The sequence below is a fragment of the Oncorhynchus mykiss genome, chromosome 12 (assembly GCF_057628025.1).
Source record: "Oncorhynchus mykiss isolate SJ-2025 chromosome 12, ASM5762802v1, whole genome shotgun sequence".
Lineage (NCBI taxonomy): Eukaryota > Metazoa > Chordata > Actinopteri > Salmoniformes > Salmonidae > Oncorhynchus > Oncorhynchus mykiss.
The window spans coordinates 33695001-33719456 of record NC_143033.1 but is presented as its reverse complement, the minus strand read 5'-3'; the positions used below and the strand labels follow the sequence as shown (position 1 = coordinate 33719456).

The 24456-nt window shown below is 43.2% G+C and overlaps 1 protein-coding gene across 11 annotated transcripts in view; it reads left to right on the top strand.

The window, feature by feature from the left end:
- Positions 1-24456, top strand: part of LOC110537471 (autism susceptibility gene 2 protein) — a 488828-nt gene that overhangs the window by 157301 nt on the left and 307071 nt on the right. For 3 of the 11 annotated variants that reach the window (XM_090192288.1, XM_090192287.1, XM_090192286.1), the window contains exon 1: positions 10554-10962. The exons of the other annotated variants lie outside the window; for them this stretch is intronic. In XM_090192288.1, coding sequence (XP_090048414.1) covers positions 10915-10962 — 48 coding nt within the window. In that variant the 5' untranslated portion in view covers positions 10554-10914. Of the gene's footprint in view, positions 1-10553; positions 10963-24456 lie in introns of those variants that run through there. 11 annotated transcript variants of the gene reach the window in all.

Below are 24456 nucleotides of genomic sequence, written 5' to 3'. Positions count from 1 at the left end.
CTCTCTTTTTTTTGTATCTTGCTCTCTATCTCCCTCTCGCTGCTGGTAATGATTTGTGTGCTGCATGGTCCAGGTCTTCAGTGCACACTCAGACAGGCTCCTGACCCGCTCTTCCAATAGGCCTCTTCTTCTCTCCTCTCCTCTCCAACCTCGCTCTGCTCCAGCTATCCCTTCCTGTTTCTCCACGCCATTGCCCCCCCACCACTCTCCTCCCTCTTGCCTATGAGCAATTACAGCATATTTATCTCTCTTCCCTGCTTTCATCTGATCCCCCTGCTCGCCAAGGCAGCGGTGGAGGGAGGCGGCAGCTGGGCCCATGGGTCGGTTGTTCCCAGCTCCCTCCCAGTTCCCCACTCCATCCCGGTTCCCCTCTCTGCCGCGGAGGAGAGGAGTGCGTGCAAAGCCGTTTAGGGGAAGGAGAGCTGGAACATCCGGAGGTTGGCACAGGCCCCTGTATGAGTCTAAAACCTTTTGGAACGTGGAATTATCCCCCCCCCCCCCCTTTCATTGCCTCTCTCTAATTCTCTGAAGTATTTCTTTCCTCCCTGTCCAAGTTTCTTGCTGACTTTAAGGAATGAGTTCCAAATGAGGGGCCTGTCACTGCTGCTGCTGCTCCCCTGCCTCCTTCCTGGCTGGTTAATGTCTGTCTGTGATGGAGCTCAAAGTCAGACTCAGGGTGTGGTACTGCCTTCAGTACCTCAGTCTTGCGCCAGGTCTCTCACAGTAAAACCACATGTGACTTTCCCCTTGGCCCCATTTCAGTGTGTGTGTTTTTGTCCCCCGCGATGAAATCGGAGAGGGGACTGTGTATCTGTCTCCGTTCGTTTGTATGTTCGTTCGTACATTAGTCACAAGCGATATCTCAGACAGCACTGGCCCGATTTTTACGAAACTTGGGTGAATGATGTGGCTTGCCATAGAGATCCATAGAGATTACGCTGATCAGCCAGATGGTGGCGTTATAACAAGAGATTGAAAATATGAACTTTGAAATGTCACGCCCCTCACCCAGTTTTACCTAAAGTCATGAAATTCGGTACATAGGTCCCGCTACTCACAAGTAACAGATTTGCCTCAGGGACCTGTAAGGTCCACCATGATGAATTTTCCGCCATTTTGAATTTTTTGAAAAACACTTACAATGCTACTCTTCTGGCACCTAATGACCGATCTGCACAAAACTTGATATGTGTTATCTATGGACAAAGGTCTATCAATGCAATATTTTCAAGACTAGTACCTAAGACCACATGGCTTATTGACTAATAAAAATTCATGTGGGTGTTGTCTGGCACATAAATGCATGTAAATCAATCAAGGATTTGGTACACATCTTGCAAACACTGTCAAGACTCAACATATGCAAGAACATTCATATTGTCCACACGGTACCACTATAACAAGCACATGTTTATATCTCTTGATCCTTTTGACTCAGAGTGCTGAAATTTGGCCCACATGCTCAAGGAAATTAGTCTAGCTAACCCACGCAATATCTCAGACACTACTGGCCCGACTTTGAAGAAACTTGAATGAATGATGCGTCTTGCCATGGAGATCCAGCATTTACAAAATTGATAGACCCAAGGGGGGCGCTATAGTAATCAACTGAAATTCCAAACATTGAACAAGAAAATCTCCTGTCCCGTTTGAGGTTGAATTGTTATCACTAATTGTCCCAAGGGGGGAGCTGCATCATTCGTGGGGGAAAGGTGTTTATTGTTGCCTTGTTTTTTTACATGTAAAGGAAGTGTAAGGAAAGGATACTGATAGTAAGACAGTGGGTAACTCCATTTCAATTCAATCCCTTTTTGACCGCACCCCTTTTGATGTGAACAAAACCCTCCATATACAGTGCATTCGGAAAGTGTTCTGACTCTTTGACTTTTTCCACATTATGTTACATTGCAGTCTTATTCTAAAATGGATTAAATCGTTTTTTTCCCCTCATCAATCTACACACAATACCCTATAATGACAAAGCAAACACAGTTTGTAGAATTTTTGCACGTTTATTGAAAATAAAAAACAGTCATCTTGGGTATGACGCTACAAGCTTGGCACACATGTATTTGGGGAGTTTCTCCCATTCTTCTCTGCAGATCCTCTCACTGTCAAGTTGGATGGGGAGCGTCGCTGCACAGCTATTTTCAGGTCTCTCCAGAGATGTTTGATCGGGTTCATGTCCTGGCTCTGGCTGGGCCACTCAAGGACATTCAGAGACTTGTCCCCAGCCACTCCTGTGTTGTCTTGGCTGTGTGCTTAGTTGTCCTGTTGGAATGTGGACTTATGAGGTACTGAGGGCTCTGGTTCAGGTTTTCATCAAGGATCTCTCTCTGTACTTCGCTCTGTTCATATTTCCCTCGATCCTGACTAGTCTGCCAGTCCCTGCCACTGTTAAACATCCTCACAGCATGATGCTGCCACCACCATTCTTCACCATAGGGATGGTGCCAGGTTTCCTCCAGACATGACGCTTGGCATTCAGGCCAAATAGTTAAATCTTAGTTTCATCAGACCAGAGATTCTTATTTCTCATGGTTTCAGAGACTTTAGGTGCCTTTTGGCAAACTCCCAAGTGGGCTGTCGTGAGCCTTTATCTAAGGAAAGGCTTCAGTCTGGCCACTCCACCATAAATACCTGATTGGTGGAGTGCTGCAGAGATGGTTGTCCTTCTGGAAGATTCTCCCATCTCGACAGAGGAACTCTGGAGCTCTGTCAGTGTGACCATCGGTTTCTTGGTCACCTCCCTGACAAGGGCCATTCTCCCCTGATTGCTCAGTTCGGCCGGGTGGCCAGCTCTAGGAAGAGCCTTGGTGGTTACAAAAGTCTTTCATTTAAGAATGATGGAGGCTGCTGTGCTCCTGGGGACCTTCAATGCTGGAGAAATGTTTTGTGCTTTGACACAATCCTGTCTCGGAGCTCTACGGACATTTCCTTTGACCTCATGGCTTGTTTTTTTCTCTGACATGCACTGTCTACTGTGAGACCTTATATAGACAACTGTGTGCCTTTCCAAATCATGTCCAATCAATTGAATTTACCACAGGTGGACTCCAATCAAGTTGTGGAGACATCTCAAGAATGAGAAATAGAAACAGGATGCACCTGAACTCAATTTCAAGTCTCATAGCAAAGGGTCTGAATACTTACGTAAATAAGTTATTTCTGTTTTTTGTTCTTAATACTTTTGCAAAAATTCTAAAAATGTGTTTTTTGCTTCATGATTATGGGGTATTGTGTGTAGATTGATGAGGGGGGAAAATGTATTGACACATTTTAGACTAAGGCTGTAACTTAACAGAATGTGGAAAAATGGCCTGAATAATATTTGAATGTACTGTATATTTGCCAATTGTAAAAGTGCTCAGAAAGTTACTTTGGACCTGAATGCCAAGAGATAAAGGTGCTCAAAGTTGACCCTTTTTTGTATACCCCACCATTTTTATTTTATTTATTTATTTATACCCCAACATACCATGAGACATCCGTCTTCATCACTGGAAAAGATACGGTTGAGCTTGATTGTTTAAAAGCTTACAAACAGGGTTGTCAAACTATTTGGTCATTTCTGGAGAAAAATAGAAATTGTAATCTTTTAACCATTAACATCAGATACCTAAAAACACATAACATTTTTTTTGTTTTTATCATATTCGCAAATGTGCCCGCCAGCATGTGAGACACAACATGCTCTTCAAATTCCTTGGTGTCCACATCAACAACAAATTAGATTGGTCCAAACACACCAAGACAGTCGTGAAGAGGGCACGACAAAGTCTATTCTCCCTCAGGAAACTAAAAAGATTTGGCATGGGTCCTGAGATCCTCAAAAGTTTCTACAGCTGCAACATCGAGAGCATCCTGACCGGTTGCATCACTGCCTGGTACGGCAATTGCTCGGCCTCCGACCAGTACATCACTGGGGCAAAGCTGCCTGCCATCCAGGACCTCTACACCAGGCGGTGTCAGAGGAAGGCCCTAAAAATGGCCAAAGACCCCAGCCACCCCAGTCATAGACTGTTCTCTCTACCACCGCATGGCAAGCGATACCGGAGTGCCAAGTCTAGGACAAAAAGGCTTCTCAACAGTTTTACCCCCAAGCCATAAGACTCCTGAACAGGTAACACCTGGACTATTTGCATTCTGTGCCCCCCCAACCCCTCTTTTACGCTGCTGCTACTCTCTGTTTATCTTATATGCTTAGTCACTTTAAATATACATTAATGTACATACTACCTAAATTGGCCTGACCAACCAGTGCTCCCGCACATTGGCTAACCGGGCTACCTGCATTGTGTCCCACCACCCGCTAACCCCTCTTTTTACGCTTCTGCTACTCTCTGTTCATCATATATGCACAGTCACTTTAACGATACCTACATGTACATACTACCTCAATACGCCTAACTAACCGGTGTCTGTATATAGCCTTGCTACTCTTTTTTTCAAATGTCTTTCTACTGTTGTTTTATTTCTTTACTTACCTACACACACACACACACACACACACACACATATCTTTTTTTGGCCCCATTGGTTAGAGCCTGTAAGTAAGCATTTCGCTGAAAGGTTGTATTCGGCGCACGTGACAAATAAACCTTGATTTGATTTGATTTGAATACTGCTGATAAATATGCTAAAATAATAGTGGGAATAAAATGTACATTTGAACTTTCAAATGGTACCATTAAATATGGTTGGAGTGCCACAAATTCAAGAATGTCGACTTGAATGGGAAAATCTGTTGTTTTAAATTATACTGTCAATCCCCCATAAGAAATGATAGACAATAGAATAGGGATGGCCATTTAAGTTCATATTCAGCAGTGGGTGGACTGGCAGTCGTCTTTGTGGTAGTTCATTCTATGAAATATATTTCTATGATTTAAATGACACCCACCCTGTATTCAAGAGCATGTTGTGTCTCAATTGATGACGGGCACAACACAAAAACCTCAGATGATGTGTAATAGAGTCGAAGCTACAACATTATGCAAATATGAAAGATATTGGACTTTGTGTTTTTAGATCATTTACGTTAGAGTTTAAGTTGTATATTTTTTTTAAAGAAATAATACAATATTTTGACAACCCTGTTTGTGAGCTTTTAAATGATATCAAACTTATCCATGTCCTCATCACTGGACACACTCATGGTATGGTGGGGTATGCAAAATGGGTCAACTTTGAGCACCTTTATCTCCTGAATGTTTCAATGTAATGGTGTTATGACGCGATTAATAATCATCATTATGATATGCTAATGAAGCTAGGCTTGATTTAAGTGAATGTAGATCTCAGAGCTCTAGGGGCTGTTCCTTAGCAGTGGTTGGTTGTGTGAGAACTGAGAAGGGGAGCAGAGCGTGACATTTTCACAGCTCCAGAGGGCCAAGAGTGTCTTGCCCACTCAACTAAACATTAATAGGATACATTTTCCCAGAGACTGAGCCAAGCTCACATCACTTACAGTCTATTTGCCCTCCGCTCCCACCTTAGCACACTCAAATGTGTGCTCTATCTGCTCGAACACACACACACACACACACACACACACACACACACACACACACACCCTGGCTTGTTAGAGCAGTTACAGAGATTGTCGATTGTGTAACACTTTCTTTCAGTCACGACATCCGCTCGCTCTCTCAGTCAAATGTGAGACTGGGAGGCAGGGGAAGCAGTGCCATTACCAGAGCTGGTACTAACTGCTCTCTGGGAGGTAGGCAGGAGGGCAGACAGCCTCACGCCATGGCTCACTGCACTGCTGCCTCTCTGACAGGAGTCAGGACAGGTCACTATCATCATGCAAGCCAGGGTGGCACAGCAGGACACGGCAAACAGCAGCATGGACTGGAGCACAGGGCCAAGCACTCAGGTTGAAGCAGATGGGGACATCATGGCAGACAGGGGTGCGCTGATTCTATGGTGATGATGCACAACCACTATGGATACTGCAGATTCTTTCTGCTGATCTAGTCAGAGCCAGTCTGCTAGTGATTTGTGTTTTGTTGTCCTTTCCTGTTTAGGGATAGTCCACCACCATGTTAGTAATGCTCTCTCTCTACAGCCTCAGTGGGCTTTACCCAGAAGAGGAAACCTCAAGAAGCTTAATGCCAGTGCTTACAGCAAGTCGTCTTTGCCAGGGCAGACTCATGCCCTAATCCTGTACGTTAGAAGAGAGGACAGGGGTATAACTAGATTTTCTGAGTGGGCCCTGTCTCTGGCTCAGTCCCCTGTCTCTCCCTGTTATCTAGCCATCAGAGAGGGGCTGAAGTACGCTAATATCAGTAGTAGCAGGAAGAGCCCTTTGTGCAGAGCCTGGGGAGGGGAAGGAAAGAACTGGAAGAGAGGAAACAACATAACCCCATCCTGTGCCCTGCCGTGCCATAGCAGGCCACTTCCTCCCGGTGCGTGCAGCTACATTAAATAGCTCAGTCGGAGAGAGTTGGGTCTGGACCTGCTTAACATGCACGCTCAAGTCTCATTAAGCTCTGCACTCACACAATGATTCTTAATGAATATCTCTCTGTATCACCCCTAACCATCGACGAGCCAGGTAACAGCCATGGGCGGCCAGAGAGGAAGGAATCGGAAATGTAGCAAATGGGTGTTGTAGTGTTGTGCGTTTGAAGAAATCCCTTCTTCCTATTCCCCCCTCTGTCTTTTTCTCTCTCCCCTTCTCTTTTTCCCCCGGCTTGATTATGTAAGAGGATATGTTACTTTCGATAGAGTACCGCTACATTAGCCCCCAGAGAGCTTAAAAGATTAAAGGAACCACTAAAAGCATTTAGGGAAGTGAAGGGGAAGTTTGTGCATGAGGGGCTTTGGGTTGGAGGAAGAGGCTTTTTTCTTCTTCGTCGTCTTCCACGGCAGGCAGCAGGTTTAGCGGAAAATTGTAGCCGGGGCTCAGGCTTTGTAGTGGAGGACTCTGGAACATCTGGGCTGATGTAGCTGAGAAAGGAGAGGAGAGTGACGCCCCCCCCCCCTGTGTAATCCTGTTAGCGTGCCCAAGGCGCTGGCTGAGTGTGTGGGGACTGGGGAGACACACACACACACACACACACACACACTCTCTCTCTCTCTCCAGGAGATTGTGCTCTCTCTCTCCAGGAGATTGTGCTCTCTCTCTCCAGGAGATTGTGCTCTCTCTTTCTCTCTCTCCCACTGCAGGAGATTGTGTGCCTCCAGCTGGGAGGCATCTGTATAGTTAGGCAGACAGCTTGGGGCCTCCTCTCTCAGCCTTCTAAGCAGCTCCTCTCCTTGGTTCCTCTGTTGGGCCCCTGGGATGAAGGCATTTTTCAGGGAACAGATGAGAAAGAAAACATACTTCTCATAGCACAGAATGGCATGATTTTACCAGGTTTAGATTTTCCTCATCTCATACCCCATCAGGCAGCAGTGTACTGTAGTGCTCGGTGTACTGAGCCATGCATTAAACAATGTTCTGTTCTTTCTCACATGATTCTACTCTACTAAATTCAATTTTAATGATCTTATTTCATGATGTGTTTAATTGTTAAGCTAAAATCCCAAAAGCGGCTGTAGATAACCTTTTGATATCTACAGCAAATGCTCATTACACTCACACGCACTAACAGAGTAAAACTATTCTACAGACTAACAGCATGGTCCATGCTCTGTGTTTTCTTTCTCTCTCTGTTGTTGTTGTTGTGCATCATGCTCTACTCTCTTGCTAATGCACACCAGGCTGGGGATGGAATGGGGTGCTGTGGGTTTTGTTGTTCTCTGGTGATTCAGGCACAGTGCTGGCCGTGGGGCATACAGCCAAGCGTGTGCATGTGTATGTGGGAAGGGAGCGGGCAGGGAGGCAGGCAGACTGTCACTAAGCATTACAGGCACCGTGGACTCCCTGTGCACGACACAAGGTCTGGATGAGGAGCCAACACAGCACAGCCTGAGGGGGTCCTGGGGTTATACTCACACCCCTCCCCCTGTATAAATGTGCAGATTGTGTTTTACTGTGTTTATAACATCCCCAGTGATGACATAAGCCCACCTGACAAGAATTCGCTGCGTAGGCCTTGAAATGGAACCCAAACCGTGTGTATACTTAACATGTGTTTATGCTTCATTTGTTTGTTTTTGCAGTCTGGAGAGAAAATTAGTCCCTTGAAGATGAATTTGTCTTTAAACGTTGGAGCCTGGTGAGGCTATTGCCCCAAGTGAACCCACATTTTGGGTCTGAGTGTGCTTATTGCTGTAACATATAACACATTGTAACACATTGTTAGCCTTTTCTTTACAACATTGCAATTTATATTTGGCTTTTATACCTGGGAACTTGAAACTACTTTAAAATAATATACTATGTACTGTCTTTCACTGCAATGCATCCTATCTTGTCCCAAATAATGCCTCTCTGGTTCTCCGTGGATAATAACTCATTTTGGTTATGATTCATTCATCATGTTTGTAGCAACATAAGCTATTTCTGTGTAGCGATGGATGGATTGCTTTTCAATAGACGTGCTGCTGTTACTTGTTGGGTTGCAAAATGTGGATAATTCCTCTGGGATCACCCTATTATAGCTCTGGCAGATATTTCACACCACTGTCCCAGATGACATAATTCTATACACAATTCAGCAGTGTGTGTGTGATCCTGACCTGGTGTGCTACTAAGGAGATTGACAGAATGTAAACACAACCAGGGTGGCCCGCTGGCCCCATCTGAGCTATGTGTATGTGGCCATTTTTAGACCTCTTGTTCTCTTCCTCCTACAGTATAGAGAAGACTAGTGGGGCTGGCTCGTCATAACCCATTCCCTCAATGCTTGTATGGTGTTTGAAGATGGCATAGTGGACAGTAGAGCAATAATTACTTTTCCTTTTGACTTTTTTGAAAGTTTAAATTATAAGAACGAGTCTGGAGGATCAAAGTTTAACTTAATCTGATCTGATATGTCCATGACAGCCGTTGACTGAATGTGTACTGCTGGACGCAGTTGTTCAATAGTCTGAATTAGGGTTGTCCCCGACAAAAGCAAATCTTGGTCGACTGAGAGCCGTCCTGTTCTTTCGACCAATCGATTGGTCAAAATGCTTAAACTTATTTTTCCATGTATACTATAGACAGACACACCCTAAGTATTTGAATAAAATCAACTACATACAGTACATTCAGAAAATATTTATACCCCTTGACTTTTTCCACATTTTGTTACGTCACAGCCTTATTTTAAAATGGATTAAATGTCTACACACAATACCCCATAATGGCAAAGCGAAAACAGGATTTCATTTTTTAAATCAGATGTATTAAACATAAAAAACAGAAATACCATATTTACATAAGTATTCAGACCCTTTGCTATGAGACAAAAATTGAACTCAGGTGCATCCTGTTTACATTGATCATCCTTTACCTGTGGTAAATTCAATTGATTGAACATGATTTGGAAAGGCACACACCTGTCTATATAAGCTCCCACAGTTGTCAGGTCAAAAACCAAGCCATGAGGTCAAAATAATTGTCTGTAGAGCTCCGAGACAGGATTTTGTTGAGGCACAGATCTGGGGAAGGGTACCAAAACATTTCTGCAGCATTGACGGTCCCCAAGAACACAGTGGCCTTCATCATTCTTAAATTGAAGAAGTTTGGAACCACCAAATCTCTTCCTACAGCTGCCGACCGGCCAATCCGAGCAATTGGTGGAGAAGGATCTTGGTCAGGGAGGTGACCAAGAATCCGATGGTCACTCTGACAGAGCTCCAGAGGTCCTCTGTGGAGATGGGAGAACCTTTCAGAAGGACAACCATCTCTGCAGCACCCCACCAATCAGGCCTTATTGGTAGAGTGGCCAGACAGAAGCCACTCCTCAGTAAAAGGCACATGTCAGCCCGCTTGGAGTACTCAGGCCATAAGAAACAAGATTTTCTGGTCTGATGAAACCAAGTTTGAACTCCTTGACCTGAATAACAAGCGTCACGTCTAGAGAAACCTTGCACCATCCCTACGGTGAAGCATGGTGGTGGCAAAATCATGCTGTTTTCAGTGGCAGGGACTGGGAGACTAGTCAGGATCGAGGGACAGATGAACAGTGCAAAGTACAGAGAGATCCTTGGTAATGGATTAGTCCACTCAGACTGGCGTAAATCAGACACGTGTCTTGTGCACCATGAAAAATAAATAAATAATTGTGTTTGCTCGACTAAAGAAATATTGGTCGACCAACAGCCTATCGACCAAACAATCGACCAGTCGACTAAACGGGGACAGCTTTTTTTTTTTTTTTTTTACAAATGTAAAATGCCTTGCTAGAGATCCATGGAGAAATCACAAAGATACTATACTTTATTCATATGAGGAGTGCAGCAACTACAGGGAAAGATCAAGAAAGGGCTTTAATGAGGTTAGAAAGAAAGAGCTCTGTTACATAGGGCATAAAACAGAGAGCCAAGGAGAGAGAAAAAAATATGTTGAATGAAGAAGGAAGATTAAGAGGTTGAGGGGAGGGAGAGAGAGAGAGGGGAGAGGGGGGGGGTTGGGCAGAGAGGAGGAGGTTGGTACATTAATGTGTGTAGTCAGTCGAGGACAGGAATAGGACAGAACGCCCTTCTTACTGCCATCTGCTACTAGTGATGTACACAGCTGAAGTCCATCTGAGGAGAGGTCCTGTCAGCCTGCCAAGCCTGCTGCACCACACACACTCACTGCATACCGTGCACACCACACCAGAGAGAGAGAAAGGGAGTGAGAGAGACGGGGGAAGCATAGAGGAGAAAGAACAGAAGCAGGAGAAAGAAGAAGCTGGTGCTTTGGCTGTTTTCTAGCTGTGTGACTTATTGTGTCACTGTTGCTGTGTGATTCCTTTTGGAAAATACTTATTGACTTGTTCCCTTCCTGTCGGCACACTGAATCATCCAGGGACAGCAGACGGAGGCAGGATGATCAAGTCCAGTTGGTTCTATGTCAAGTTCAAATACAATGAAAAGGTAAGTTGATGAGCTGTTGGTTTCTTCTTATTGGTTTCTGGCCAAATGTAGTGCACCATATAGGGAAAAGAGTACCATTTGGGACATAGCCTTAGCTTTTGACCTTTAGCATATAGCCATAACTTGTATGTCCCTAGTGGGATGTTTGGCACACTTTGTTGTTGCTGACAATCCTGCTTTGACAACACAGGGGAGAGGTATGTCTTTATTATTTAAGTTGCTCATACTTTATTCAACATAATGTCTTTTTTAATGTCTCTCTCAAGGCTGTGTTTTAAATTCAGATTTTAACATGTTAGGAAATGTGAAAAGTGGGGCTAAATAGGGATATGAATTATGTAATTTTGCCCACGGGAATTTTGGCTTGAGATATGTGTCCATAGCTTGAATTGTATTTATTTATTTATATTGATCCCACTTTCATCCAATTTCAATCTCTCACATCTACAGCTAGGGCATGAACCTCTCCTGTGTGGTGGCAAGGTGTTAAAGATTTAATGCTGAACATAAACCCACTTATTTTTCAGTGGGCATTGCATATACTCACTTCTTAATCCCCACTGATAAGTATCAAAGTAGTGTAGTGGAGGTATACGCCATATCAATTAATATATATACTTTTTATTTATTTAACCTTTATTTAATTAGACAAGTCAGTTAAGAACAATGGATATTGCCGAAAATACCATTCTACATGCAAGTGGTTTCATGGACAGAGATGGAAATATCCATAAGAAATGTAGAAAGAGGGGCCTCCAGAGTGGCGCAGCAGTCTAAGGCACTACATCGCAGTGCTAGAGGCGTCACTACAGATCTGGGTTCGATCCCGGGCAGTATCACAACCGGCTGTGATCGGGAGTCCCATAGGGCGCCGCACAATTGGCCCAGCGTCATCTGGGTTAGGGGACGGTTTGGGCGGGGGGGCTTTACTTGGCTCATTGCACTTTAGTGACTCCATGTGGCAGGCCTGGTGCCGACAGGCTGACCCCGGTCGTCAGTTCAACAGTGTTTCCTCCAACACATTGGTGCGGCTGTCTTCCGGGTTAAGTGGGCGGGTGTTAAGAAGCACAGTTTGGCCTGTCATGTTTTAGAGGATGCATGACTTGATCTTCTCCTCCCAAGCCCGTTGGGGAGTTGCAGCAATTAGACAAGATCACATTTGGGGAGAGATGGTTTGGGATGATTTGGACCGCAGAGTGAAGGAAAAGCAGCCAACAAGTGCTCAGCATACAGTTGAAGTCGGAAGTTTACATACACCTTAGCCAAATACATTTAAACTCTGTTTTTCACAATTCCTGACATTTAATCCTAGTTAAAAATGCCCTGTCTTGGGTCAGTTAGGATCACCACTTTATTTTAAGAATGTGAAATGTCAGAATAATAGTAGAGAGAGTGATTTATTTCAGCTTTTATTTCTTTAATCACATTCCCAGTGGGTCAGAAGTTTACATACACTCAATTAGTATTTGGTAGCATTGCCTTTAAATAGTTTAACTTGGGTCAAACGTTTCGGGTACTCTTCCACAAGCTTCCCACAATAAGTTGGGGAATTTTGGCCCATTGCTCCTGACAGAGCTGGTGTAACCGAGTCAGGTTTGTAGGCCTCCTTGCTCACACACAATTTTTCAGTTCTGCCTACAACTTTCTATAGGATTGAGGTCAGGGCTTTGTGATGGCCACTCCAATACCTTGACTTTGTTGTCCTTAAGCCATTTTGCCACAACTTTGGTCATTGTCCATTTGGAAGACCCATTTGCGACCAAGCTTTAACTTTCTGACTGATGTCTTGAAACGTTGCTTCAATATATCCACATTATTTTCCTACCTCATGATGCCATCTATTGTGTGAAGTGCACCAGTCCCTCCTTGCAGCAAAGCACCCCCACAACATGATGCTGCCACCCCCGTGCTTCACGGTTGGGATGGTGTTCTACAACTTGCAAGCCTCCCCCTTTTTCCTCCAAACATAACGATGGTCATTATGGCTAAATAATTATATTTTTGTTTCATCAGACCAGAGGACATTTCTCCAAAATGTACGATCTTTGTGCCCTTATGCAGTTGCAAACCGTAGTCTGACTTTTTTGGAGCAGTGGCTTCTTCCTTGCTAAGCGGCCTTTCAGGTTATGTCGATATAGGACTCGTTTTACTGTGGATATAGATAATTTTGTACCTGTTTCCTCCAGCATCTTCACAATGTCCTTTGCTGTTGTTCTGGGATTGATTTGCACTTTTCACACCAAAGTACGTTCATCTCTAGGAGACAGAACGCGTCTCCTTCCTGAGCGGATGAACCAGACTTGTGGAGGTCCACAATTTTTTTTTCTGAGGTCTTGGCTGATTTCTTTTGATTTTCCCATGATGTCAAGCAAAGAGGCACTGAGTTTGAAGGTAGGCCTTGAAATACATCCACAGGTACACCTCCAATTGACTCAAATGATGTCGATCAGAAGCTTATAAAGCCATGACATAATTTTCTGGCATTTTCCAAGCTGTTTAAAGGCACAGTCAACTTAATGTATGTAAACTTCTGACCCACTGGAATTGTGATACAGTGAAATATAAGTGAAATAATCTGCATGTAAACAATTGTTGGAAAAATTACTTGTCATGCACAAAGTAGATGTCCTAACCAACTTGCCAAAACTATAGATTGTTTAACAAGAAATTTGTGGAATGGTTGAATAACGAGTTTTAATGACTCCAACAGAAGTGAATGTAAATTTCCGACTTAAACTGTATGTGGGAACTCCTTCAAGACTGTTGGAAAAGCATTCCAGTTGAAGCTGGTTGAGATAATTTCAAGAATCTGCAAAGCTGTCATCAAGGCAAAGGGTGGCTACTTTGAAGAACATTTTTTGGTTACTACATGATTCCATATGTTTTATTTCGTAGTTTTGATATCTTCACTATTATTCTACAATGTAGAAAATAGAATGAGTAGGTGTCCAAACTTTTGACTGGTAGTGTACATTAGCATTCAAAGGTTTGGGGTCACTTAGAAATGTCCTTGTTTTTGAAAGAAAAGCAATATTTTTTTGTCCTTTAAAATAACATCAAATTGATCAAAAATACAGTGCAGACATTGTTGATGTTGTAAATGACTATTTTAGCTGGAAACGGCAGATTTGTAATGGAATATCTGCAAAGGCGTACATATGCCCATTATCAGCAACCATCACTCCTGTTTTCCAATGCCTCGTTGTGATAGCTAATCCAAGTTTATCATTTTAAAAGGCTAATTGATCATTAGAAAACCCTTTTGTAATTATGTTAGCACAGCTGAAAACAAGTTCATCAGACAAATACATTAGTGTCTAGTTTGAGACAGACGCCTCACAAGTCCTCAACTGGCAGCTTCATTAAATAGTACCCGCAAAACACCAGTCTCAATGTCAACAGTGAAGAGGAGACTCCGGGATGCTGGCCTTCTAGGAAGAGTTGCAAAGAAAAAGCCATATCTCAGACTGGCCAATAAAAATACAAGTTTAAGATGGGCAAAAGAACACAGACACTGGACAGAGGAATCAGGCAGAACTGCCACCCTCACCGCCACCATAGTCATCTCCTCTGCCCACGACCCTTAACGTTACGCTGCACAGACTCTGCTTGCGCCATGCTGGAGACTAGTTAAGGGAACCATCATATCCGGATGACTGCATCGAGCCGCCCAGCCGGGTTTAAATTCATTTCCACTTTACCAGCCCTCCTTCCATTAGTCAGACAAAATCAAGTGTGAACATTTTAACCTCACATTTGATTAAGGAAAGAGGTAGAAATGCCAGGATCCGAGACGGAAAGAGACTAGACGAGATGCTCAGACTTCTGTACTGATATACAGAGCCTTCAGAAAGGATTCGTACCACCTGACTTATTCCACATTTTGTGTTACAGCCTGAATTCAGAATGGATTCAATATATTTTTGTTTCTCACCCATCTACACATAATACCACATAATGACAACATGTTTTTAGAAATCTTTGCAAGTTTATTGAAAAGTAAATACAGAAATATCAAATTTATATAAGTATTCACACCCCTTTGCTATGACACTCCAAAGGGAGCTCAGGTGCATCCAATATCCTTTGATAATCCATGTCACTACAACTTGATTGGTGTCCACCTGTGGCCTATTTAATTGTTTGGACATGATTTAGAAATAAACACACCTGTCTATTTAAGGTCCCAGAGTTGACAGTGCATGTCAGACAGAAACTATACCATGAAGTACAAGGAACTGTCTGTAGCTCTCAGAGAATTGTGATGAGGCATATCTGGGAAAGGGTATAAAAAATGTTCTAGTGTCAAAAAAGACCACTGTGGTCTCAATCATTAGGAAATTGAAAAAATATGGAACTACCCAGACTTGAACTAGAGCTGGCCGTCTGACCAAACTGAGCAACCGGGCAAGAAGGACCTTAGTCAGGGAGGTAACCAAGAACCCCAAAGACCACTCTGACACAACTACAGAGTTCCTTGGCTGAGATTGGTTTAAGTGCTGTACAGACTTCTACCATCTGGGCTTTATGGGAGTGGCCAGGCAGAACAGTACTCCTGTAGTTTGCAAAAAAGCATGTGAAAGACTGAGATCATAAGGCAAAAGATTCTGTAGTCTGATGAGGCAAAATTGTAACTCTTTGGCCTGAATGCAAAGTGCTATGTCTGGAGACAACCAGGCACAACTCATCACCCGTCTAACATCATCCCTACAGTAAAGCATGGTGGAGGCAGCATCATGCTATGGGTATGCTATTCAGTGACAGGGACAGGGAGACTGGTAAGAATAGAGGGAACAATTAATTGAGCTAAATACAGGCAAATCCTTGATGAGAATCTGCTACAGAGTGCAAATGACCTTAGACTAGGGCGAAGATTTACATTCCAACCGGACAATGACCCCAAGCATACAGCCAGAGCAACGCTGGAATGGCATCAGAACAATAATGTTAAAGTCCTTGAGTGGCCCAGCCAAAGCCCAGGCTTGAATCCCATTGAAAATATGTGGAAAGATTGAAGATTGCTTTTCTCTGCCACTCCCCATCTAACATAACAGAGTTTGAGAAAATCTGCAGGGAAGAATGGGAGAAAATCCCCAAATCCCAGATATGAGAAGCTGATACAGACATACCCAAGACGACTCAAAGCGGTAATCGCCGCCAAAGGTACTTCAAAGTATTGACTCGGGTGTAAATACTTATGTAGATGAGATATTTCTCTATTTCTTTTTCACTTTGTCATTATGGGGTGTTGTGTGTAGATGGGTGGAAAAAAATATGTATAACATTTTTAATTCAGGCTGTAACACAACACAACATGGAATTAATCAATCATGAGAGTAGGATTAAAGATATCATAGTTTGACAGATTGCTGGACTCGTTGAATTGTGGAGATCTCTAATTTAGCCTACTCTCGTATTGAGTTTTAGTAAATAAATATTCAACAATTTAAAAAGAAATCCTATTGCCCTGTGTTTTTGCTTTCTGTATACTATACTGTACTGTGTATGTGTGCATGAGCATGAGAGTTTGTGGGTGTGGGGAAGTGCGCATGTAATGAATGTTGAAGAAAATACTTAGCCGCCACTGCCTCTCCTGCTCCTGGCTGACCTGTCTGTCCTGCAGAAAGGTCTGTTTGATTGACAGCTGGCCTCAGCGGTGTTTATAGGAATTGACCTTAAACAAGCAGGTTCAGCAGCAGCACTGTAGTTTGACTAACTGTCTGTTTTCCTTTCCCCCGGACTCTGACGTGAGTGAGACGGGGACGGAGTGATGGGAGGTGGGCTAGCTGGTGGATGCAGAGCTGAGGGGGTCGAGTGGGTGATTCGACCACAAGGGGAGGTGGTGGAAGGAAGGAGAGTACTGTAGCTTTATTCTCTGTGTGGGCTCTTTGTTCTCTCTTTCTCTTTGTTTCTTTGAGCTGCTGTGGAGCTAGACCCTGCAGAGGCCTGGCTCTGCTTCCAGCCAGGGCCCACAGAAGGTGAGCAGTGAGCACCAGCGCCCTGTACTAACTACACTGGGCTAATTCATTGTTACACACCCACGGCCATATGTAACTATAGTAAGAGCTCTCTCTCTCTCGGGCAGTTATTATACCTGCCCTTGGTTGAATGATGTTCCCTGCTTGGTGCTTGTTGTATTTGAGCTTATTCAAACTTTATTACACCTCTATTATCCCTCCCTCTCTAGGTTTAATCACATCCCTGAGCTGTTTCACAGATGAGGAAAATAATTTTACTTACCTGGAAAAACCCAGCAATATGATGGTTCCAGCTCTAATGTGGATAATTACAGAGAATGTGTCTCGTTTATCCTCCTCTGTATTTACTGCCAGTGTGCCAGGCCGAGTTGGATGGTTGGAGAATCCAGGGAGGTAGAGCATCATAACTATAATGACAATACCAACCGCTAAGTGGGGTGTGGGCTGGAACTATAGTTGGACAGTCCTCCATTATGGAGAGACTGGCTCTCTCCCTCAGGGTCTACTGACCATGGAAGTATAAGCAGTGAAAGACGAGATCTTGGATTACCTTAAATCTCTGAGCAAGAGGACAAGTACATTAGATTGTCTAGTTTGAGAACAGACGCCTCACAAGTCGTCAACTGGCAGCTTCATTAAATAGTACCCACAAAACACCAGTCTCAACGTCAATAGTGAAGAGGCGACTCCGGGATGCTGGCCTTCTAGGCAGAGTTGCAAAGAAAAATACATATCTTAGACTGGCCAATAAAGAGAAAAGATTAAGATGGGCAAAAGAACACAGACACTGAACAGAGGAACTCTGCCTAGAAGGCCAGCATCCCGGAGTCGCCTCTTCACTGTTGACGTTGAGACGTGTTTTGTGGGTACTATTTAATGAAGCTGCCAATTGAGGACTTGTGAGGCGTCTGTTTCTCAAACTAGACACTCTAATGTACTTGTCCTCTTGCTCAGTTGTGCACCGGGGCCTCCCACTCCTCTTTCTATTCTGGTTAGAGACAGTTTGCGCTGTTCTGTGAAGGGAGAAGTTCACAGCATTGTACGAGATCTTCAGTTTCTTGGCAATTTCTCGCATGGAATAGCCTTCATTTCTCAGAACAAGAATAGAATGACGAGTTTCAGAAGAAAATCTTTCTTTCTGTAATCTTTGAGCCTGTAATCGAACCCACAAATGCTCCAGATACTCAACTAGTCGAAAGAAGGCCAGTTTTATTGCTTTTTTAATCGGTACAACAGTTTTCAGCTGTGCTAATTAACATTTTAAAATTATTAGCTAATACAATGTGCCATTGGAACACAGGAGTGATGTTTGCTGATAATGGACCTCTGTACGACTATGTAGATATTCCATAAAAAAATCTGCCCTTTCAAGCTACAATAGTAATTTACAACATTAACAATGTCTACAATGTATTTCTGATCCATTTGATGTGATTTTAATGGACAAAAAATGTGCTTTTTTTTTCTTCAAAAAGGACATTTCTAAGTGACCCCAAGTTTTTGAACAGTAGTGTATATTTAGTCATTATTTGCCTTGTGTAAGTTTAAGAAACATTGGCCTGTGCCTTGAAATTCCGTTACCAAAAACCCACACATCTTTAAGAAATGTTCTGATTTCTCTCCCTCATGAGGGAGGATTATGAAAGTTCACAGAAGTAACAAGTCAAGGTAACAGATTGTTCTTTAAGCAGCACAACTGGGGCCTCTCAGTTCCATCAGCCAATGACCCAATGAGGCACTGTAACATAATCAAGCAATCCCAGCCAATTAGTTGTAGTGTTTTTACTGATATCTATTTGGTTCATGAATTATTAAGTGGTTAAAACTCGAAAAGTATATTACCAAATTTGTAATGGAATTCCTGAAAAAATCTGTAACGGAAATACTGAAATGTAATTGTCTGTAACGGATTTACTGCAATTGAGTAGTCACAAACCACAGTTGGGTCACCTGCTACAGTCTTCCCTTCCACTGCCATCTTCCACTGGCATTCTGTTACTTTCAACTCAACTGTTTTCTTTCTCTTTCTGTCATCTGGTGGTCAAAGCAAGTGTGAACTGTACTTTTTCACTGCTTTTGTTGATAACCAAATCTGAAAATACACTACTGGTGTCTCCAAGTGGCCACACACCTCTGCAAAGTGTACACAGTTCCTAAATCATTTCAATGCACTTTTATGACTCAAAGAAGAGTCTTCAGCTATAAGGTGCTTTTTTGAGCTCTCCTAGCTGTGCCGTTGAGGAGCTAGAGGAAGCACACTTGTAGTTGTTTTGTTTGGAACACAACCCTGCATCCCCACCATCACACAGTTACTGTTGTTGTTTAAGCAATCCAAAAATTGACCTTTTTATAAATCACGATCTGGATCAGGTGGCCGTCATTTGAAAGCTTGTTCTATTGCCAACATGATTAGTTAAGTTCTAAAATACTATCTTACCGTGTTAGGGTTTCACAAGCAATTCAGATAAAAAATATTGTAATTTTGGTGAGCATAGAAAGGAGTCATGAGTGCATTCAGGTGCTTGTTGTGTGGCAAATGTTCTTCGTAATAGACCAACATTGGTTCCTTCTGTTCAGAACTGTACATCAAACATAGTGAACATAAACGTCGACACTGTATATGACACGAGTTTTATGATATGGAGCTGTGAAGTGCACATTTAGACTCACAGGTGTCTGGCTTGCTTGTATGACATCACAGTGGTATTTATTATAATCCTCAACGTCTCATTTTTCAAAATACATTGATCCCTTTTAATTAACAGCATTTCCCTCATTTGGTCATCAACAAATTTGCAAAAATTCCACAATTAACGGGAGGGATGGGGGAAACGTCTTGTCACATGCGGTGCTCGAGTTCAGAATGGCTGTCAGTCAAAACCTGTAAAGAGCTGTCAAGCACAGACCCTGAGCTCTGACGTCATTCATAGCGTGTTACTGTACAGCCACTGTGTTCCAATTTAGGGGCTTATCAGTGTCCAAATCTGCCCTTTTCAACCCGTAGGTTCGACTGTGCAGGGTTACAAGAATAATACCCAAACATGCAAAGGAGGATATTACATATTTCTACCTTTTGTGTACCTATTTAGCATACATCAACATGAAGAGAATGACATTCATATCCATAATTATGCATTTCTGTGTAGTACAGATCAGGGACCAATGATGAAATTCTGTTACCGCAATTCTGTTCACAGGTGTAAATCCACTTCAAATACTGTAGTTCAAATACCAACATATAGGTGTCATGTCATAGCTGACACCCCATTCTTTCTGCATACATATTTAAATCTTAATTCGGAGCAGACACTTTTTAAAATATTTGTTGGGAAAACGTGGTCAGGGATATTTGACCAAAATTCTGTTACCAAATCGCCACAGTTCTTGCAGTAAATGTATTTTTGTAAAATGTTCAGTGTGAAAGTAGTCCTTGTGCTTAGAGTTGTATGGTTTGTTTAAACTTTTAAATCAATGTTTGTTGTTTGGCATACCTTTTTAAGGGAAAAGTCTAAGCATGGAATTGCCCATATACTCTTCAAGAATGCAAGTCCTCCACTACAACTGGTACTAATGACTGACCATTCTCTGCTTCATAACTTGCATGCCTCGCTTAGAGGATCTAAAATGCACCCCCCCCCCCCCACCCCACCCCCTAAAAACACAAAGTTGACTTGTCAAATAATGAAAGAGTTTATCTGTATGAAACTTTATCCCAGCCAATCCACGCTCGGCAGAATTTAATGAGAGTTTATTGGAGCGGTTTAGCCAAGCCAGTTTAATTTATTTCTGCTTAAAAGCTGAAGAATTGGTAAGAGGCTTACAGAACGTCTCACCCTATCCTCTGTGGTAAAGCACACAGCATTTCAGAAAAGCAGCACAGTTATTTTAGACTATTGCAGTTCTAGGACCGTGTTTCTGACTGTAGCTAGCCAAGGAGATTACTGTTAAGTCCCAGAGTGTTCCAGATGTTTCAAAGGCAGTACTGTGTAGTAGACAGTGAGGAAGCATCGCACATTGCCTGTCAAACAAAAGGCCTTACCACAGGACAGACAACATAAGCTCAGGGATGAAACAGTGTTTTCTAGAAACTACGCAGATTTTTGACAGTTGAGCTGTCTGGATTTAAGGATTTCGTTTTTGTTTTCTAGTGAAGTGATGCAAATAAGTTCATTTACAGTAGAACCCTTCAATAATCTGTCATGTTCACACAAGCTCCTTCGTCAGAGCATTGTTGTTACGTTATTCACAATTGTGAAGGTTAGCAGTGGTTGGCTGATTAGCATTGTCAGTATTTGACTATGTGTACCCATCAGATTCATACTCTAGATTAGATCGCTTACTCACAGCAGCCTCTTCCAGACTACCAAGGAATTTAGAGCTGATCTTACACAATGTCATTGGTTTACAATGATGTTTCATAATATGACAAAGTTGTCTAAGCTTCAAGTTCATAGCTACAGTAGTAGCAGCAGCCTTCATTGCAGATGACAAATGACTGTTTCCCTAAGTGAGTACTGAGCTACACTAGGAGGTTAGGTCACACCATACTCACTGGTATCTGTGTGTGACTGAGAGCCATGTTTGGTAATGCTGGTGTCTTCTCCTCTTCTCTCTGCTGTACTTTTGGGGCTGTCTTCCTGTGAGATGGAGTGGGCTGCAGTCCTCCTCAGCCCCAAGGGGGAGGGGTCTGGCCTGGGCTCAGAGCGGGATCACATGTCGCTCTGCCATTTTTGTGTTAATTTGCTGGATGTAAACACAACAGCTCTGCTGTAACACTTTCCCTCTCGCTCTCTCTCTCTCTCTCTCTCTGGAGGAGAGTGGATGGGCTGAGTGTGGATCACTGAGCAATGACAGAGGCGAGATTGGCTGGGCCCTCAGTGCAGCCACCAGGGACATGGGCTAAGAGAGTATGACAGGGTGATTGACAGCATGCCCAGACAACTGGGAATTACCAGTCCCTCTAACACTGCCTGCTACATCTCACCTTTAATGACCACCAATGTGCACATTTGTAGTACATATCTATATAATGTGTGCATGCCTTTTTGTCTGTCTCAAATCACAGAACCCATAAACCATTTTAAGAACTTTTGTGCCCGCTGCAGTGAAGGTGTATGCCAGGTAGAGAGGGAGCACTCACTTCAGTCTTTTCAAGCGGAACCAGTCTCGGGGCTCATTACAGTGATATTCCCATTGGAATGCCTGCTCTGTCGGCTGTCTGTTGCTGGGTCCTGGGCTGAGCTCAGCTCCGGTTTCTCCCTGCCGGATGACTGGACACTGTGATGGTTCCCATAGTTTAGCTGCCTTCTGACCTTGCATGAGCCTTGTACCCGGGCTCAATGAGCCCTCTGTAGTCTCAGACAACACACATGCAGGCAGGCAGGCAAGCACGCACACACACAGGATCACCTCACCCTGGCAGGCAGTCAGAGTGTTGGGAATGCTGCAGATCAGTGTGAGGATAGATGCTCACAGACTGCTAGGGTAGGGAAACCAAACAATCACTTTTTGTCTGAATGAAAACTTGTGTAACTGTTTGGCAAAAGCAGGTTATGCTGGCATTATCCGGAGAACAATCCTATGCTTTTCCCTGTCGCCCTCTGAGCTAAGCTTGGCTGGATATCCGTCTGACTTGGCAGGATGGCAGGAACAGTTCTGGACACACACTGAATCAGTCACACACACTGAATCAGTCACACACACTGAATCAGTCAAACACACTGAATCAGTCACACACACTGAATCAGTCAAACACACTGAATCAGTCACACACACTGAATCAGTCAAACACACTGAATCAGTCACACACACTGAATCAGTCACACACACTGAATCAGTCACACACACTGAATCAGTCACACACACTGAATCAGTCACACACACTGAATCAGTCACACACACTGAATCAGTCACACACACTGAATCAGTCACACACACTGAATCAGTCACACACACTGAATCAGTCAAACACACTGAATCAGTCACACACACTGAATCAGTCAAACACACTGAATCAGTCACACACACTGAATCAGTCAAACACACTGAATCAGTCACACACACTGAATCAGTCACACACACTGAATCAGTCACACACACTGAATCAGTCACACACACTGAATCAGTCACACACACTGAATCAGTCACACACACTGAATCAGTCACACACACTGAATCAGTCACACACACTGAATCAGTCACACACACTGAATCAGTCAAACACACTGAATCAGTCACACACACTGAATCAGTCACACACACTGAATCAGTCACACACACTGAATCAGTCACACACACTGAATCAGTCACACACACTGAATCAGTCACACACACTGAATCAGTCACACACACTGAATCAGTCACACACACTGAATCAGTCACACACACTGAATCAGTCACACACACTGAATCAGTCACACACACTGAATCAGTCACACACACTGAATCAGTCACACACACTGAATCAGTCAAACACACTGAATCAGTCAAACACACTGAATCAGTCACACACACTGAATCAGTCAAACACACTGAATCAGTCACACACACTGAATCAGTCACACACACTGAATCAGTCACACACACAAATACAGTATTTGCATACATAACTGTTTCCTTTCACGAAGGTCCTTAGAAGAACGATATTCCAAGTTGCTTATCATGTGTCATGCCAGCTTAATCATGTCCATAAACTGCAAAAGGGTCAGACATAGGCCGAAAACTTTTCAGGGAGAGTGTGAGAGAGAGAGAAATAACTATTTCAAAGCGAGGGAGCCATCTGTCAGCCTGGCCAGTAAACAGCTGGTGGGGAAGATGCAAGATGTCTGAACAGAGACTGACAAGATGGGAGATGACAGGAAACAGATTTCCCTTCTGTTTTTTTTTCCTTCCCTCTCTCTCTGTGGCACGGCGGAGGAAACAGACCATCCATCCGTCTGGGTGCTGTGAAGGCTCCCTCCAGATTCTGCTACCTCTCCTCTCCCTGTCAGCCTGAGAGAAAAGCAGTCTGCTGTAGGATTCATTAGTTTTGTTAGTTATTTTGGGGAGGATATGTTTGTAGTCTTCAAAGTGTGCCGTCACTGGGAACCTTTAATTGTACAGATGTTCTGGTGTCTTCTGAGTTGTTTCTTTGATTAGTCAGTGTTCTGTTTTTTTTCTTCTCATTCCTTCGCCAGGATGAAAGCAGAACGCCGTCTTTGAAAGTGTAGAATCCACTATTATCTGTTGACAGAGAGATGTATTTTTCACGGGATTGTTTTGCAGATCACAATTCATATGGCTTGAATTATTTAGCTGGGCTAATGGACCCACCGCAGATAATAATGTGGATACAAATCTCTCTGCCTGCTGTTCGTTTCATTCAAATGAATGCAAATAAGGAGTCTGAGTCAGAGTGTAGTTAGTTTTAAAAATGAGTAGGCCTACTTGGGCTTAAGTTGATTACTGTTGTATCATTTGTTAAACCAACTCGGCTCTCCTTAGCTATTCCCCCATAACCCTTTGTGTTTTTTATTCA